Source organism: Nerophis lumbriciformis, linkage group LG23 (assembly GCF_033978685.3).
Source record: "Nerophis lumbriciformis linkage group LG23, RoL_Nlum_v2.1, whole genome shotgun sequence".
In the NCBI taxonomy this organism is placed as follows: domain Eukaryota; kingdom Metazoa; phylum Chordata; class Actinopteri; order Syngnathiformes; family Syngnathidae; genus Nerophis; species Nerophis lumbriciformis.
This window is the reverse complement of record NC_084570.2, coordinates 36,291,212-36,309,160: the sequence shown is the minus strand read 5'-3', so window position 1 is coordinate 36,309,160 and position 17,949 is coordinate 36,291,212. Positions and strand designations below refer to the sequence as shown.

At 40.9% G+C, this 17,949-nt stretch overlaps 1 protein-coding gene across 1 annotated transcript in view; it reads right to left on the bottom strand.

Moving 5' to 3' along the window:
- Positions 1-15,951, bottom strand: part of htr6 (5-hydroxytryptamine (serotonin) receptor 6) — a 49,228-nt gene extending 33,277 nt beyond the window's left edge. Inside the window, 2 exon segments of the mRNA XM_061985458.2 lie at positions 7,919-8,829; positions 15,864-15,951. Of these exon segments, the coding sequence (XP_061841442.2) occupies positions 7,919-8,829; positions 15,864-15,951 (999 nt within the window).
- Positions 15,952-17,949: the final 1,998 nt, after the last annotated feature.

The following is a 17,949-nucleotide window of genomic DNA, read 5'->3' as shown; positions in this document are numbered from 1 at the left end:
ATATATATATATATATATATTAGGGCTGCAAATCTTTGGGTGTATATATATATATATATATATATATATATATATATATATATATATATGTCTTAATAAGGTTATCCAAAAAATAGTGCTCGATACCGTAGTAGAGCGCAATATATGTATGTGTGGGAAAAAAATCACAAGACTATTTCATCTCTACAGGCCTGTTTCATGAGGGGTGGGGGTTCCCTCAATCATCAGGAGATTTTAATGGGAGCATTCACATATCATGGTTTATATAGGGCACAGAGTGGGTGGGTACAGGCTGGCGTAGGGGCGTGGTGATTGGCTCATGTGTTACTACCTAGGAGGTGTTTCCGTCTGTGGCGGCATGCTGTTACAATTTCGCTGCGCTTGTTGAGGGATGACAGGTCTGGACGGTAAATAATAAACAGTTTCTCTTTCAAGCATAGGTTGCATCTTTTATTACCACTATTGTAAGGTGTGCTGGATGCAAGAATTTGCCATGTTATTGAATATTCAACATTATTGTCTTTGAGGTCCCAAATGTGTTTGCTGAGTTCTGTGGTATTCCGCAGGTTTTGGTTCCTGAAAGAAGCCTTGTGATTGTTCCATCTGGTTTTGAATTCTCCCTCGGTTAATCCTACATATGTGTCGGATGTGTTAATGTCCTTGCGTATTACCTTAGATTGGTAGACAACTGATGTTTGTAAGCACCCCCCGTTGAGAGGGCAATCAGGTTTCTTTCGACAGTTACAGCCTTTGTTGGTTTTGGAGTCGCTCTGTCCGGGGGCCGACGGCTCATTTGCAATTGTTTTGTTGTGGTTTGAGATGATTTGTCGTATATTGTTCATACAGCTGTAGCTCAATTTAATGTTGTTCTTGTTGAATACTTTTCTTAGGGTGTTGTCTTTGGGAAAATGTTTGTCAATCAGATTGAGGAATTTGTGTCCAATGTTAGTTGAGACGTTTTTGCTGTATGGGGGGTTGTACCAGATGATGTCGTTTCGTTTTCTGTTCTTTTTTGGCTGGTTTCCTGGCGTGGGTTCATAGGTGAGGGTGAAATTATATCCGCTTTCATCAAGGGCTTTTTGGTACGGGGGGGTTGCTTGGTCAAATTCAGCTTTGCTAGATGACAGCATCGATAGCCTTTTATTAATTCCGGTAGGTATTCTTTTCGTGGTGGTGGGTGGGTGGTTGCTGTCATGGTGCACGTATTGGAGTGTTGTGTTGGGTTTCGTGAATGGTTGGTAGCTGTTATTTCTCAGGTTGAAAGTGACGTCAAGGAAGTTGACGGTTTGCTTGTTGGCTTCAATCGTGATCCGTAGGCCGTTCTCTTTGAAAGAGAAACTGTTTATTATTTACCGTCCAGACCTGTCATCCCTCAACAAGCGCAGCGAAATTGTAACAGCATGCCGCCACAGACGGAAACACCTCCTAGGTAACACATGAGCCAATCACCACGCCCCTACGCCAGCCTGTACCCACCCACTCTGTGCCCTATATAAACCATGATATGTGAATGCTCCCATTAAAATCTCCTGATGATTGCGGGAACCCCCTCATGAAACAGGCCTGTAGAGATGAAATAGTCTTGTGATTTTTTTCCCACACATACATATATATATATATATATATATATATATATATATATATATATATATATATATATATATATATATATATATATATATATATATATATATATATATGTATCAGTGACGTGCGGTCACTAGAGGCATGTGAGGCGGGGCCTCACCTGCCATCATGGAAAGAAAAAAAATGTAAAAAGAAAACAAATTAATTAAATTGTTATATGTATCCAGTGATTATTCTATAAAGTTATTTTCCATTTAACTTTACCAGTTTTAGATTATTTTTATTCAAAATCGCTGAATTCTCACATTTCGTTCAAATACTGAGAAGAGACGGTGCGGTGAACAGCAGCCAGTTGAGGCACGTCACTCAATTGTGCCTCACCATGGATTGCGACTCGGCTAACTGCTGGCCTGCTGTGCAGTGAGACCGTATTGCTATATGAATTATATCATACATTTCTATAGTTTAGTTAGCTGAGGTATATAATGTACAGTGTATTTTGTCAACAACTGTATGTGTGTAACGTATTTCTTGTGCTGAGCAATCATAAAACTGCTGCGATGACGCACCGTGTGAGGCATGCGTAATCCCGCCTCCTGGTGCCGGTTATTGCACCTGCGCCGCACACTGCACCCCCCGACGGGAGCGCCACACCAACCAAAGCCCACACCCAAACCCTCCACGTGCAAGACCGAATCCACCCAAAAAAAGTCACTTAACAAGAAGCCAAAAAGTGCAAAAACAACATTGCTCGCCCCGGAGGAGCCGTGAACGACTGCAGGGACACAACATTAGGTACACCTGCAGACTGCAGCACGGATTTCATATTTCATTCATTCACAACTCCTCCAACACGAACACCACTGTTCCCGCACTTATAAGTAAAGGGAAGACCATAATAACGTTTCTTTTAATCAAATGTGATTTTTTTGTGTGCTACAGTTTGTATGTGTAAAGTTAAAGTTAAGTTAAAGTACCAATGTTTGTCACACACACACTAGGTGTGGTGAAATTTGTCCTCTGCATTTGACCCATCCTCTTGCTCACCCCCTGGGATGTGAAGGGAGCAGTGGGCAGCAGCGGCGCCGCGCCCGGGAATAATTGTTGGTGATTTAACCCCCAATTCCAAGCCTTGATGCTGAGTGCCAAGCAGGGAAGAATGCTGGTATGAGCTTTTAAACATAACCTGTTAACTGCTGCCAATCAAATGGTGAATAAGATACTCTTTAGGGTTCATATGTATGTAAATCTGACTGTGATGAAGTCAGTGCCTCACCAGCCATCAACCTCACCGCACGTCACTGATATATACATATATATATCAGTGACGTGCGGTCACTGGAGGCAGGTGAGACGGGGCCTCACCTGCCAGCATGGAAAGAAAAAAAATGTAAAAAGAAAAACAATTAATTAAATTGTTATATGTATTCAGTGATTATACTATAAAGTTATTTTCCATTTAACTTCACCAGTTTTAGATTATTTTTTATTCAAAATCGCTGAATTTTCACATTTGCCGTTCAAATACTGAGAAGAGACTTGCGGTGAGTCAGCAGCCAGTTGAGGCACGCCTCACCATGGATTGCGCAATGACTCGGCTAACTGCTGGCCTGCTGTGCAGTGAGACCGTATTGCTATATGAATTATATTACACATTTCCATAGTTTAGTTAGCTGAGGTATATAATGTACAGTGAATTTTGTCAACAACTGTATGTGTGTAACGTATTTCTTGTCCTGAGCAATCATAAAACTGCTGCAAAGACGCACTGTGTGAGGCTCGCAGTAATCCCGCCTCATGGTGGTAGAGGGCGCTAGTGATCCCAGGGAGCATTTCTGCGACTACTCGGCTGCAGAAGAAGTGACAACAAGCAGCAACAGTTAGCAGCGATCATATCTAAAATAAAACAGTTTTCTAAACTGGACTTTCAATCGAAGCAGGAGGTAATAATTATAGGAAGATCTCCATCGAGACAGAGAGACTTTTAAAACTGAAGAAAGATAAGGAAGACTTCTATAAACAAGTTATCGATGCTTTTGTTCAAAAGGAGCAGCGCATGGACTTCATTTATAAGTAACGGTAAGACCATAATAACGTTTTTTTTATTAAATGTGCTTTTTTGTGTGCTACAGTTTGTATGTGTAAAGTTAACACTAGAAATGTATAACTCCCAGGATTTTCTGCTCTACCTATAAAACCCAGGGGGCATCCAAACGGCTGGAAGGCCCCCTGTGAACCTTCCTTTTGTTATCTAAATGGGACAATCACACAGGAGGAGGGGACATGCTGAGCCACTTCACACCTTGACATAAAATGGGGGAGGGGGAGAATCAGGTTGGAGCTGCTAACTGACTGTCTGTCTTTCGCAGCCATCTTGGAAATTCCAGCTCGGGGTCCTCTGGAGAAGACCGAGTTGACGAGTTGTTTTTTTACTTAAGAGGGTGTTCCTGGGCGTGTCCTATGCAAATTTCAACCGAGAACAGCTCGGAAAATGACTTGGAAAGAATTGAATTGAATTGAAATATTTATTTCAAACCTGCACAGTACAACTAAACACAGGTTTTTTTTTACAATCCCCGTTTCCACATGAGTTGGGAAATTGTGTTAGATGTAAACATAAACGCAATACAATGATTTGCAAATCATTTTCAACCCATATTCAGTTGAATATGCTACAAAGACAACATATTTGATGTTCAAACTGATACACTTTTTTTTTTTTTGCAAATAATCATTAACTTTAGAATTTGATGCCAGCAACACGTGACAAAGAAGTTGGGAAAGGTGGCAATAAATACTGATAAAGTTGAGGAATGCTCATCAAACACTTATATGGAACATCCCACAGGTGTGCAGGCTAATTGGGAACAGTTGGGTGCCATGATTGGGTATAAAAGCAGTTTCCATGAAATGATAAGTAATTCACAAACAAGGATGGGTGAGGGTCACCACTTTGTAAGCAAATTGTCGAACAGTTTTAGAACAACATTTCTCAACGAGCTATTGCAAGGAATTTAGGGATTTTACCATCTACGGTCCGTAAAATCATCAAAAGGTTCAGAGAATCTGGAGAAATCACTGCACGTAAGCGATGATATTACGGACCTTTGAGCCCTCAGGCGATATTGCATCAAAAACCGACATCAGTGTGTAAAGGATATCACCACATGGGCTCAGGAACACTTCATAAAACCACTGTCAGTAACTACAGTTGGTCGCTACATCTGTAAGTGCAAGTTAAAACTGTACTATGCAAAGCCAAACCCATTTATCAACAACACCCTGAAACGCCGCCGGCTTCGCTGGGCCCGAGCTCATCTGAGATGGACTGATGCAAAGTGGAAAAGTGTTCTGTGGTCTGACAAGTCCACATTTAGAATTATATTTGGAAACAGAGGACATGGTATCCTCCAGAACAAAGAGGAAAATAACCATTCGGATTGTTATAGGCGCAAAGTTCAAAAGCCAGCTTCTGTGATGGTATGGGGATGCATTAGTGCCCAAGGCATGGGTAACTTACACATCTGTGAAGGCACCATTAATGCTGAAAGGTACATACAGGTTTTGGAGCAACATATGTTGTCATCCAAGCAACGTTATCATGGAAGCCCCTGCTTATTTCAGCAAGACAATGCCAAGCCACGTGTTACAACAGCGTGGCTTCGTAGTAAAAGAGTGCGGGTACTAGACTGGCCCGCCTGCGGTCCAGACCTGTCTCCCATGGAAAATGTGTGGCGCATTATGAAGCGTAAAATACGGCAGCGTAGACCCCGGACTGTTGAACGACTGAAGCTCTACATAAAACAAGAATGGGAAAGAATTCCACTTTCAAAGCTTCAACAATTAGTTTCCTCAGTTCCCAAACGTTTATTGAGTGTTGTTAAAAGAAAAGGTGATGTAACACAGTGGTGAACATGCCCTTTCCCAACTACTTTGGCACGTGTTGCAACCATGAAATTCTAAGTTAATTATTATTTGCAAAAAAAAAAAAAAGTTTATGAGTTTGAACATCAAATATCTTGTCTTTGTAGTGCATTCAATTGAATATGGGTTGAAAAGGATTGCAAATCATTGTATTCCGTTTATATTTACATCTAACACAATTTCCCAACTCATATGGAAACGGGGTTTGTACATTTTGGCAGAGATATTAATGCAAGGCTTGAAAAGGGGTTGGATGAAGCAGATGCTTATAATAGCCCAACCCCTTTCACTCATTTCACATTTAACATAATCAATATAATACAAGAACAATACTCTATAAACAAAAACAAGAAAAACTCCTGTACACTAACAATACTATGAGACAAGACAAGACGAGACAAAACACACACACACACGGGCCCAAACACTCTCTGACCATACACCTCTCTCCCATCGCTGTGTGCTGAGGGCATCACTCTCTTTTGGGATGCCCTAAACATAATTTGAGCAGTTTTAAAGTTGATCACATCGTTCAGTTTAAGTTGCTTTAACTCCATGAATAGTGGATTTGAATGATGTCTGTAGTGAACATTGGACACAATCCTGATGGCCTTTTTCTGCATAGTGACTAAAGGCTGTAGATGTGATTTATAACAATTTCCCCAGACTTCAACACAATAGTTTAGATATGACATAATAAATGAATGATACAATAAAAGCAGAGCATTGGTGTTCAATAAATGACATGATCTCCTCATCATTCCAACACATTTAGCAACTTTTGTCCTCAGGTACCTTATATGAGGCTTCCATGAGATATTTTCATCTATCACCACTCCTAAGAAAGAATTTTGTTGAACATATTCTATTGGTGTATCATCAATAACAATCCTGATCGGTATATTACTTTTGCAATTGCTAAAGAGCATGATTTTGGTCTTCTTTAACGGGGCATAAGTCTCACTCACTTCCACTCTCTAACACTGTATCCTGATAATACATTTGCCTAAGTGATTGCCTCGTTCACATAACAAAAGGAGGGCCTTGCAGTCGATCGGCTGACCTGTGGGTTTTATAGGTAGAAAAGCCAAATGGCTGCTCTCTGGGAGTTCTAGTGTTAAAGTTAAGTTAAAGTACCAATGATTGTCACACACACACTAGGTGTGGTGAAATTTGTCCTCTGCATTTGACCCATCCCCTTGATCACCCCCTGGGAGGTGAGGAGAGCAGTGGGCAGCAGCGGCGCCGCGCCCGGGAGTCATTTTTGGTGATTTAACCCCCAATTCCAACCCTTGATGCTGAGTGCCAAGCGGGGAAGAATGCTGGTATGAGCTTTTAAACAGAACCCGTTAACTGCTGCCAATCAAATGGTGAATAAGATACTCTTTAGGGTTCATATGTTTGTAAATCTGACTGTGATGAAGTCAGTGCCTCACCAGCCATCAACCTCACCGCACGTCACTGGAAGGTTGGTACCCTTTACAACTTTTGGCTCTGTTTAGGTCACTCACTCCTGGTCAATCATGCTAAACACTGGACTGTTCTGGGGGTAGGAAGTGCACATGCTAGGCCAGCAACCTTGTGATCCTACTGCCCCCACAGGAGGTTGGTACCCCTTACACCTCTGGACCATGTTTAAGTCACTCGCTTCTGCATTAGGGTTAATCATGCTAAACACTGGACTGTTCTGGTGAGATGAGGCGCACATTTACGCCCGGACGCCAACAACCTAGTGACCCCACTGGCCCCCATGGTAGGTTGGTAGCCCTTTTGCCATGTTTAAGTCACTCACTTTTGGATTAGGTTAAAAATGCTCGATACTGGCCGGACTGTTCTGGTGGTAGGAGGCGCAAATGCTTGGCCAGCAACCTTGTGACCCTACTGCCCCGGAGGTTGGTACCCCCTACACCATTGGACCACGTTTGAGTCACTCCCTTTTGTATTAGGGTAAAAAATGCTCAATACTGGACTGTTCTGGTAGTAAGTAGAGCAAATGCTAGGCCCGGACACCACCAACCTAGTGACCCAACTGCCCCCCATTTAAGGTGGGTGGTACTCCTTACACGTTTTTGGCCATGTTTAAGTCACTTAGTTCTGCATTAAGTTAAAAATGCTCAATACTGGACAGCTCCAAGGGTAGGTGGAGCAAATGCTAGGCCCGTACACCACCAACCTAGTGACCCCTCAGCCCCCACAGGAGGTTGGTACCCCCTACACCTTTGAAACATGTTTGAGTCACTCCCTTTTGTATTAGGGTAAAAAAATGCTCAATTCTGGGCTGTTCTGGTGGTAGGTGGAGCAAATGATAGGCCTGGACACCACCAACCTAGTGACCCCACAGCCCCCACAACCCCCCCCTACACCTTATGCTCCTAACGGGACAACCGGGACCAGTTTGAGTACTCACCAGTAGATTCTGCGGCACCGGGCGCTCCTGGTTGCTGCAGTCATCTCCATCTTGCTGAGCTGCACCCCCAAGTGAAGGAGGCCTGGATGGTTCCCCAAGAGAGGGGTGAGGGTGTGGCGGGTGGCTCAAGGCCGCCACCCTCTTAGCTTGTCTCCGAGCTGCCAGAAGAATCCGACAGTAAGTGAAGCAGATGGCGCTTGAGGGCAAGAAGAAGGTGAGCACGGACGCCACCAGTGCGAAGGGCAAGGTGACCTGCAGGCGGCACTAAAAGTAAAGACCTCCGGGCGGCGAGACCTGGAAGTAGGACGCCGGGTACATCGAGTCCGAGCTGTCGTTTCCGCCTCCCAGAGTCGGCGGCCGGCCGCTTAGGTAGCCCAAGCTGTGCCACTTCATCTCGATGGGCAGGAAGGACGCCAGCGCGGCTAACCCCCAGGCGGCGCCCACAAGGAGCAGCGCCCGAGGGAGCGTCATCCTCTGCTTGTAGCGCAGCGGCGAGATGATAAAGACGTAGCGATCCAGGCTGATGACGCACAGGTTGAGGATGGAGGCGCTGCAGCACATGACGTCGAAGCAGAGCCACACGGGGCAGAAGGCAGGCCAGAGCACCCAGGCCCCGCACAGCACGTTGAGCACGGCCGGGGGCATGACCACCAGCGCCACCATGAGGTCGGACAGAAACAGGGACACCAGGAAGCAGTTGGAGGTGCAGCGTAGGGAGCGCTGGGCAAAGACTAGGGCGATGAGCAGCACGTTGCCGCACACGGTGATGAGGACGACCACGGTCAGCAGGAAGGCCAGCAACCAGGGGCCGCTGCCGCTCACGTTCCAGGTGTTGGGAAAACTCTTGTTGTGGCTTCCCAAATCGGACATGGTGCTGCTCGAAAAGAGTTGATCCTCCACTCCGAGTGTTTCTGGATGAATGACGGGATCAGTCCATAGTTAGGAAAAACCCAGATTCTCCACAAAAAGTCCAAAAGATGAGCGAGAAATTCCAGGTCTGCCCTGAGCTGCTGGAGCTCTGCTTCTCTATTCTTGGAGTCGCTGCCTTCTGTCCTTTTCCACCAGAGGTACGGCACAGGTGTCAGGGTCCTCCTTTAGAGCCCCCCCCCCCCCACCCCCTCGGCTGCCGTTAATCTCCGTGTCGGCCACTCCAGCGCGTGTCGGCGCCAGAGGAGAGGAGGAGTGTGTTAATGCGGGAGCATGCGCCATCATAGCCAGACACGTGTGGGAGGTGCTGCTTGGTCACGCTGCTTCAGAGCTCTTCACTTTCCTTTCTCCCTCTGAAAGCATCACGGAAATGATACAAAACATCATACTTTTGCTCCAAATGTTCAAAGATATGAATATAAACACACTGTGATATCTGCCAAATGTCTGTTTGAAATACTGCTCATTATATATGTATGTATAAATATACATATATATATATACATGTATGTATATACACATGTGTATGTGTATATGTATATATACAGTACATATTTATATAATGTGTATATGCATATGTACATATGTATATACATATATGTGTGTGTGTATATGTATATATCTATATATATAGATATATACACGTATATGTATATATGTATGTATATGTATATGTATATATTTGTATCATGTTTTAATATGGATACCATTTTATCAACTAAAATATAGATTAAAAATATGTAATATACTAAAAATATGTTCATAGATATTTGGTATTTTAATGTAATAATAAAGTAAGTAAATAAGTCAAGAAGCCACAAAGTACGATAATGACATTTTAGTACATAGCAATTAGTTTTAACATGGCAAAAATTATATTAAAACACATTTGAAAATTAATTCAACATATTTATTGAAAAATTTTAATGTGTTATTTTATTATTCAGGCCTAGCAATAAAAACAAACGGAAGTACAGAAATAAATATGGCTAGATATTTTTTTATAACAAATATGTTTATTTTGTGCCTCACCTGCCATCATGGAAAGAAAAAAAATGTAAAAAGAAAACATTTTTATTAAATTGTTATGTGTATCCAGTGATTATACTATAAAGTTATTTTCCATTTAACGTCACCAGTTTTAGATTATTTTTATTTGAAATCGCTGAATTTTCACATTTGCCGTTCAAATACTGAGAAGAGACGATCCATGTTGAGGCACGTCACTGCGTTGTGCCTCAACATGGATTGCGGACTCGGCTAACTGCTGGCCTGCTGTGCAGTGAGACCGTATTGCTATATGAATTATATTATACATTTCCATAGTTTAGTTAGCTGAGGTATATAATGTACAGTGTGTTTTGTCAACAACTGTATGTGTGTAACGTATTTCTTGTGCTGAGCGATCATAAAACAGCTGCAAAAGACGCACTGGCTGAGGCTCGCAGTAATCCCGCCTCCTGCGCCCCCGCCGTAGAATGCAACCCCTGACGGGAGTGTTATATCAACTAAAGCCCACACTTAAACTTTCCACGTGCAAGATTGAATCTATTTAAAAAAGTTATTTCATAAGAAGCCAAAAAGTGCAAAAACAATAATGTTCGTGTTGGAGGATTTGTGAATGACTGCAGGGCCACAACATTAGGTACACCTGCAGACTGCAGGTGTACCTAATTCACAACTCCTCCAACACGAACATTATTGTTTTTGCACTTTTTGGCTTCTTATTAAATAACTTTTGTAACCTATTTTTATGGGCTTTCCTCTTTGTGATGTTAAGTTCCTGTTATGCGCTGTTATACAGTATATGCCTTGAGCTCTTATTTTGAAGGCGCTAAGAGCGGAAGTGATGACACGTTGGAGTAGAGCGGAGGTTTTTGAAAGAATGTAAATAAAGTGGTCCTCGTGTAAACTGGAGCCTGCGTGTTTGTTATTTTGTAGTTTCATACAGTATAGGCGACATTTATAAACCCTCGGTTACACTTTTTTAAATAGATTCAATCTTGCACGAGGAAAGTTTAAGTGAGGGCTTTAGTTGATATAACACTCCCGTCAGGGGTGCATTAATCCAGCACAACAGCGGCGCATGGATTTCATTTATAAGTAAAGGTATGACCATAATAACAATTTTTTTTATTAAATGTGCTTTTTTGTGTGCTACAGTTTGTTTGTGTAAAGTTAAAGTTAAGTTAAAGTACCAATGATTGTCACACACACACTAGGTGTAATGAAATTTGTCCTCTGCATTTGACCCATCCCCTTGATCACCCCCTTGGGAGGTGAGGGGAGCAGTGGGGAGCAGTGGGCAGCAGCGGCGCCGCGCCCGGGAATAATTTTTGGTGATTTAACCCCCAATTCCAACCCTTGATGCTGAGTGCCAAGCATGGAAGAATGCTGGTATGAGCTTTTAAACATAACCCGTTAACTGCTGCCAATCAAATGGTGAATAAGATACTCTTTAGGGTTCATATGTTTGTAAATCTGACTGTGATGAAGTCAGTGCCTCACCAGCCATCAACCTCACCGCACGTCACTGATATATATATATATATAAACATATATACATTGTCTTTATATTCCAGCGAGTTAATCCGTTTTGTCATTTAACATCAATTAACATTGATGTTCATCAACATTTAACATTGTCACGTGATCGATGGGAAAATTCATTTTTAGACAATATGATTTGCCTGAGCGGCTAGGAGACACCGAGAGTAACAAGCGGTATAAAATGGATTAGAAAGGAAAGATAAAATTTAAAAAAAAACAAAAAAAAACAACACTTTTATTTTTAACTTGGGACTTCCCGTTTTTGGATGCTGGGGGGACCGTAGTTTGGGGACCCCTGGTAAAGACTATCTTATTCATTATTTGATTGGCAGCAGTTGACGGGTTATGTTTAAAAGCTCATACCAGCATTCTTTACACATACAAACTGTAGCACACAAAAAAGCACATTTAATAAAAAAAAACGTTATTATGGTCTTACCTTTACTTATAAATGAAGTCCATGCGCTGCTCCTTCTGAACAAAAGCATCGATAACTTGTTTATAGAAGTCTTCCTTATCTTTCTTCAGTTTTAAAAGTCTGTCTGTCTGAATGGAGATCTTCCTTTAATTATTACCTCCTGCTTCGATTGAAAGTCCAGTTTAGAAAACTTTTATTTTAGATATGTAATCCTCCATGTTAAAAGTCCAGGCGAGAGGAAAAAATAAACGATCGCTAACTGTTGCTGCTTGTTGTCACTTATTCTGCAGCCGAGTAGTCGCAACACTGATCCCTGGGATCACTAGCGCCCTCTACCACCAGGAGGCGGGATTACTGCGAGCCTCACCCAGTGCGTCTTCGCAGCCGTTTTATGATTGCTCAGCACAAGAAATACGTTACACACATACAGTTGTTGACAAAATACACTGTACATTATATACCTCAGCTAACTAAACTATGGAAATGTATAATATAATTCATATAGCAATACGGTCTCACTGCACAGCAGGCCAGCAGTTAGCCGAGTCGTTGCGCAATCCATGGTGAGGCTCAACTGGCTGCTGACTCACCGCAAGTCTCTTCTCAGTATTTGAACAGCAAATGTGAAAATTCAGCGATTTTGAATAAAAATAATCTAAAACTGGTGAAGTTAAATGGAAAATAACTTTATAGTATAATCACTGGATACATATAACAATTTAATTTTTTTTTTTCTTTTTACATTTTTTTTCTTTCCATGATGGCACGTGAGTACATACATACATACATACACACACACACACATATATATATATATATATATATATATATATATATATATATATATATATATATATATATATATATATATATACAAACCCCGTTTGTATGAGTTGGGAAATTGTGTTAGATGTAAATAGAAACGGAATACAATGATTTGCAAATCCTTTTCAACCCATATTCAATTGAATGCACTACAAAGACAAGATATTTGATGTTCAAACTCATAAACTTTTTTTTTTTGCAAATAATAATTAACTTAGAATTTCATGGCTGCAACACGTGCCACAGTGCGGAAAGGGCATGTTCACCACTGTGTTACATGGCCTTTCCTTTTAACAATACTCCGTAAATGTTTGGGAATTGAGGAGACACATTTTTTAAGCTTCTCAGGTGGAATTCTTTCCCATTCTTGCTTGATGTACAGCTTAAGTTGTTCAACAGTCCGGGGGTCTCCATTGTGGTATTTTAGGCTTCATAATGCGCCACAAATTTTCAATGGGAGACAGGTCTGGATTACAGGCAGGCCAGTCTAGTACCCGCACTCTTTTACTATGAAGCCACGTTGATGTAACTCGTGGTTTGGCATTGTCTTGCTGAAATAAGCAGGGGCGTCCATGGTAACATTGCTTGGATGGCAACATATGTTGCTCCAAAACCTGTATGTACCTTTCAGCATTAATGGCGCCTTCACAGATGTGTAAGTTACCCATGTCTTGGGCACTAATACACCCCCATACCATCACAGATGCTGGCTTTTCAACTTTGCGCCTATAACAATCCGGATGGTTCTTTTCCTCTTTGGTCCAGAGGACACGACGTCCACAGTTTCCAAAAACAATTTGAAATGTGGACTCGTCAGACCACAGAACACTTTTCCACTTTGTATCAGTCCATCTTAGATGAGCTTAGGCCTAGCGAAGACGACGGCCTTTCTGGGTGTTGTTGATAAACGGTTTTCGCCTTGCATAGGAGAGTTTGAACTTGCACTTATAGATGTAGCGACCAACTGTAGTTACTGACAGTGGGTTTCTGAAGTGTTCCTGAGCCTATTTGGTGATATCCTTTACACACTGATGTCGCTTGTTGATGCAGTACAGCCTGAGGGATCGAAGGTCACGGGCCTAACTGCTTACGTGCAGTGATTTCTCCAGATTCTCTGAACCCTTTGATGATATCACGGACGATAGATGGTGAAATCCCTAAATTCCTTGCAATAGCTGGTTGAGAAAGGTTTTTCTTAAACTGTTAAACAATTTGCTCACGCATTTGTTGACAAAGTGGTGACCCTCGCCCCATCCTTGTTTGTGAATGACTGAGCATTTCATGGAATCTACTTTTATACCCAATCATGGCACCCACCTGTTCCCAATTTGCCTGTTCACCTGTGGGATGTTCCAAATAAGTCTTTGATGAGCATTCCTCAACTTTATCAGTATTTATTGCCACCTTTCCCAACTTCTTTGTCACGTGTTGCTGACATCAAATTCTAAAGTTAATTATTATTTGCAAAAAAAAAAAACGTTTATGAGTTTGAACATCAAATATGTTGTCTTTGTAGTGCATTCAATTGAATATGGGTTGAAAAGGATTTGCAAATCATTGTATTCCGTTTATATTTACATCTAACACAATTTCCCAACTCATATGGAAACGGGGTTTGTATATATATATATATATATATATATATATATATATATATATATTCCTCTCGTCCACTGGGTTGATCTCCAATGTGCAGGCTGTGAGACGGGGGGCAACAAGAATTGCCACCCCACCCCGTTGCCTCTCACTGCTGGCAAGAATCCAGCCTCTGGTTCCAGAGCCCTTGCTGTGCGTCGAAGTGAGTTAGACTATAACTAGCTGGAACTTCTCCTCCTCGCGCACTAGCTCAGGCTCCTTCCCCGCCAGCGAGGTGACGTTACACATCCCAAGAGCTAACTGATGTAGCCGAGGATCGGACCGCCAAGTGCCCTGCCTTCGGCTGCTGCCCACCTCACCCGACCTCTATGGCCCCTGCTAAGGGTGGTGAGCCCATTGGTGGGGGGACCCACGTTGCCTCTTCGGGCTGTGCCCGGGCTGGCCTCATGGGGGCAGGCCCGGCTACCAGGCGCTCGCCATCGTGTCCCACCTCCGGGCCTGGCTCCAGAGGGGGGCCCCGGTGACCCGCGTATATACTCAATTAATATAAAAGACTGCTTTGGAATTTAGACTTTTTAAGCGGGGCCCTAACTTTTTTTAATGTTATTACTAATGGAGTATATAAAAGTGTTAGCAACTGATACGTAGAGGAAACGAGGTAGGATTAAATAAGCTCCGTTTCTTTCTACTCCTTTTCGAACATGTTGAGAAGAAAAAAATTGGAAATGGTGATGTAACTGTCTGCATGTTGGAAATAAAGTCAAAGTTAATAAAGCTACATTGTAAAATAATTCAATAAATGTTTTATTAAAAAAAAAGTTATATTGTAAAGCAAATACATGTATTTTTAGAAAATATATATTTAAATGTTTTAGTATATACATTTTAATATACATACATTTATACATCTATAAAAATAGTTAAATATGTATGAATATATGTAGATATTTCAATATATTTAAATATATAAATATGTATATTTAAATATATATATAATTATTTTAAATAAATAATATGTATGGAAGATATTTGATAAAGCTATCTTGTCAAGAACAGAACCATCATGGCCATTTTGATGTAAATTTTATTACACAAAGTACATACATAAATACCTACGTACGTACATAAATACATACGTACATACATAAATACATACCTATGTATAAAAATGCATACCTACGTACGTACATAAATACATACGTACATACAATAACAGGCCATACTGGGAGAAGCTTTTGATATAGATTTTATTACACAAAGTGTCCTGATGGCCTACATACATAAATACATACGTACGTACATAAATACATACGTACGTACATAAATATATACGTATGTACATAAATACATACGTACATACAGTTACAGGTCATACAGAGTCATTCTGGGAGAACGTCCGAGTGCAAATGTTGACTCCCACACAGGCCAGGATGCTCCCAAAGTAAAAAGAGGAAGGTCCGTGTCTTGAAGTTATTGTTCCTGTTCAACAAAACACAGGTCAGCTCAAGTTAGTATGATGCAACACGTGCTTTCAGACCACCACCGGGTATCTACTGTGTTGTGATTGACCAGACTCCTTGCGCTCCCTAGTGGTCAAGTGGCTCAACTACATCATGTGGTGTGACATACCCACCTTCCTGTGCGGCAGGTAATGTGACCTCAGCTCCTTCTGACAGTTGGCGTACGCCATGCCAACGCCCAGTCCTGAGCCCAGCATGATGGGCCACGTGCGCCCTAAACAACAACATAGTTATACATATATCTGCTCTTCTTCTCCTGCTAACAAATAATCATATTTATACATATATCTTCTATTCTTCTCCTGCTAACAAATAATCATATTTACACATATATCTTCTCTTCTTCTCCTGCTAACAAATAATCATATTTACTGTATTCATATATCTTCTCTTCTTCTCCTGCTAACAAATAAACATATTTATACATATATCTGCTCTTCTTCCATCCACAGTCAATTGTACTCACGTTTAAAGAAGATGACAGAAAAGACCATTCCTAGGCTCAGCCCCGTGCCTGAAACACATAAGAACCTTTGTTTATTTCCATTTGACACCAAAATGTTACATATTGAAAGACAACTATTTTGCATTCAAAATCAAACAATTTACAGAAAGCGATATATATATATATATATATATATATATATATATATATATATATGGGCTTCACGGTGGAAGAGGGGTTAGTGCATCTGCCTCACAATACGAAGGTCCTGAGTAGTCTTGGGTTCAATCCCGGGCTCGGGATCTTTCTGTGTGGAGTTTGCATGTTCTCCCCGTGACTGCGTGGGTTCCCTCCGGGTACTCCGGCTTCCTCCCACCTCCAAAGACATGCACCTGGGGATAAGTTGATTGGCAACACTAAATTGGCCCTAGTGTGTGGATGTGAGTGTGAATGTTGTCTGTCTATCTGCGTTGGCCCTGCGATGAAGTGGCGACTTGTCCAGGGTGTACCCCGCCTTCCGCCCGATTGTAGCTGAGATAGGCTCCAGCGCCCCCCGCGACTCCAAAAGGGAATAAGCGGTAGAAAATGGATGGATATATATATATATACATATGAATATATACATACATACGTATATATACAGTATATATATATACATATGCAGTACGGTACATACATATATATACATATGTACATATATATACATATTTATTTTTATGAAGTGTAAATTAAAAGCTAATAAAAATGTGTTCAGAATATACACAATATATATAGAATATTCAGAGAAAAATAGAGGTATATATTTTTTTTTTAACTCACAATATAAAAAATGCAAATACACGCTCTACACTCATGTTTGACAAATACTATACTGTCCAAACTATAAATACAACAATAATTAAATTAAGTATAAATTAAAAGCTAATAAAAATGTTTGAATACAATATACTGTATATAGAATATTCACACAGAAAAGAAAAAAAAAAATATATATATATATATGTCTTAATAAGGTTATCCAAAAAAATAGTGCTCGATACCGTAGTAGAGCGCAATATATGTATGTGTGGGAAAAAAAAAATCACAAGACTACTTCATCTCTACAGGCCTGTTTCATGAGGGGTTCCCTCAATCATCAGGAGATTCAACCCTGATGATTGAGGGAACCCCTCATGAAACAGGCCTGTAGAGATGAAGTAGTCTTGTGATTTTTTTTTCCCACACATACATACATATATATATATATATACATATATATATATATATATATATATATCTACATTACATATACAGGTAAAAGCCAGTAAATTAGAATATTTTGAAAAACTTGATTTATTTCAGTAATTGCATTCAAAAGGTGTAACTTGTACATTATATTTATTCATTGCACACAGACTGATGCATTCAAATGTTTATTTCATTTAATTTTGATGATTTGAAGTGGCAACAAATGAAAATCCAAAATTCCGTGTGTCACAAAATTAGAATATTACTTAAGGCTAATACAAAAAAGGGATTTTTAGAAATGTTGGCCAACTGAAAAGTATGAAAATGAAAAATATGAGCATGTACAATACTCAATACTTGGTTGGAGCTCCTTTTGCCTCAATTACTGCGTTAATGCGGCGTGGCATGGAGTCGATGAGTTTCTGGCACTGCTCAGGTGTTATGAGAGCCCAGGTTGCTCTGATAGTGGCCTTCAACTCTTCTGCGTTTTTGGGTCTGGCATTCTGCATCTTCCTTTTCACAA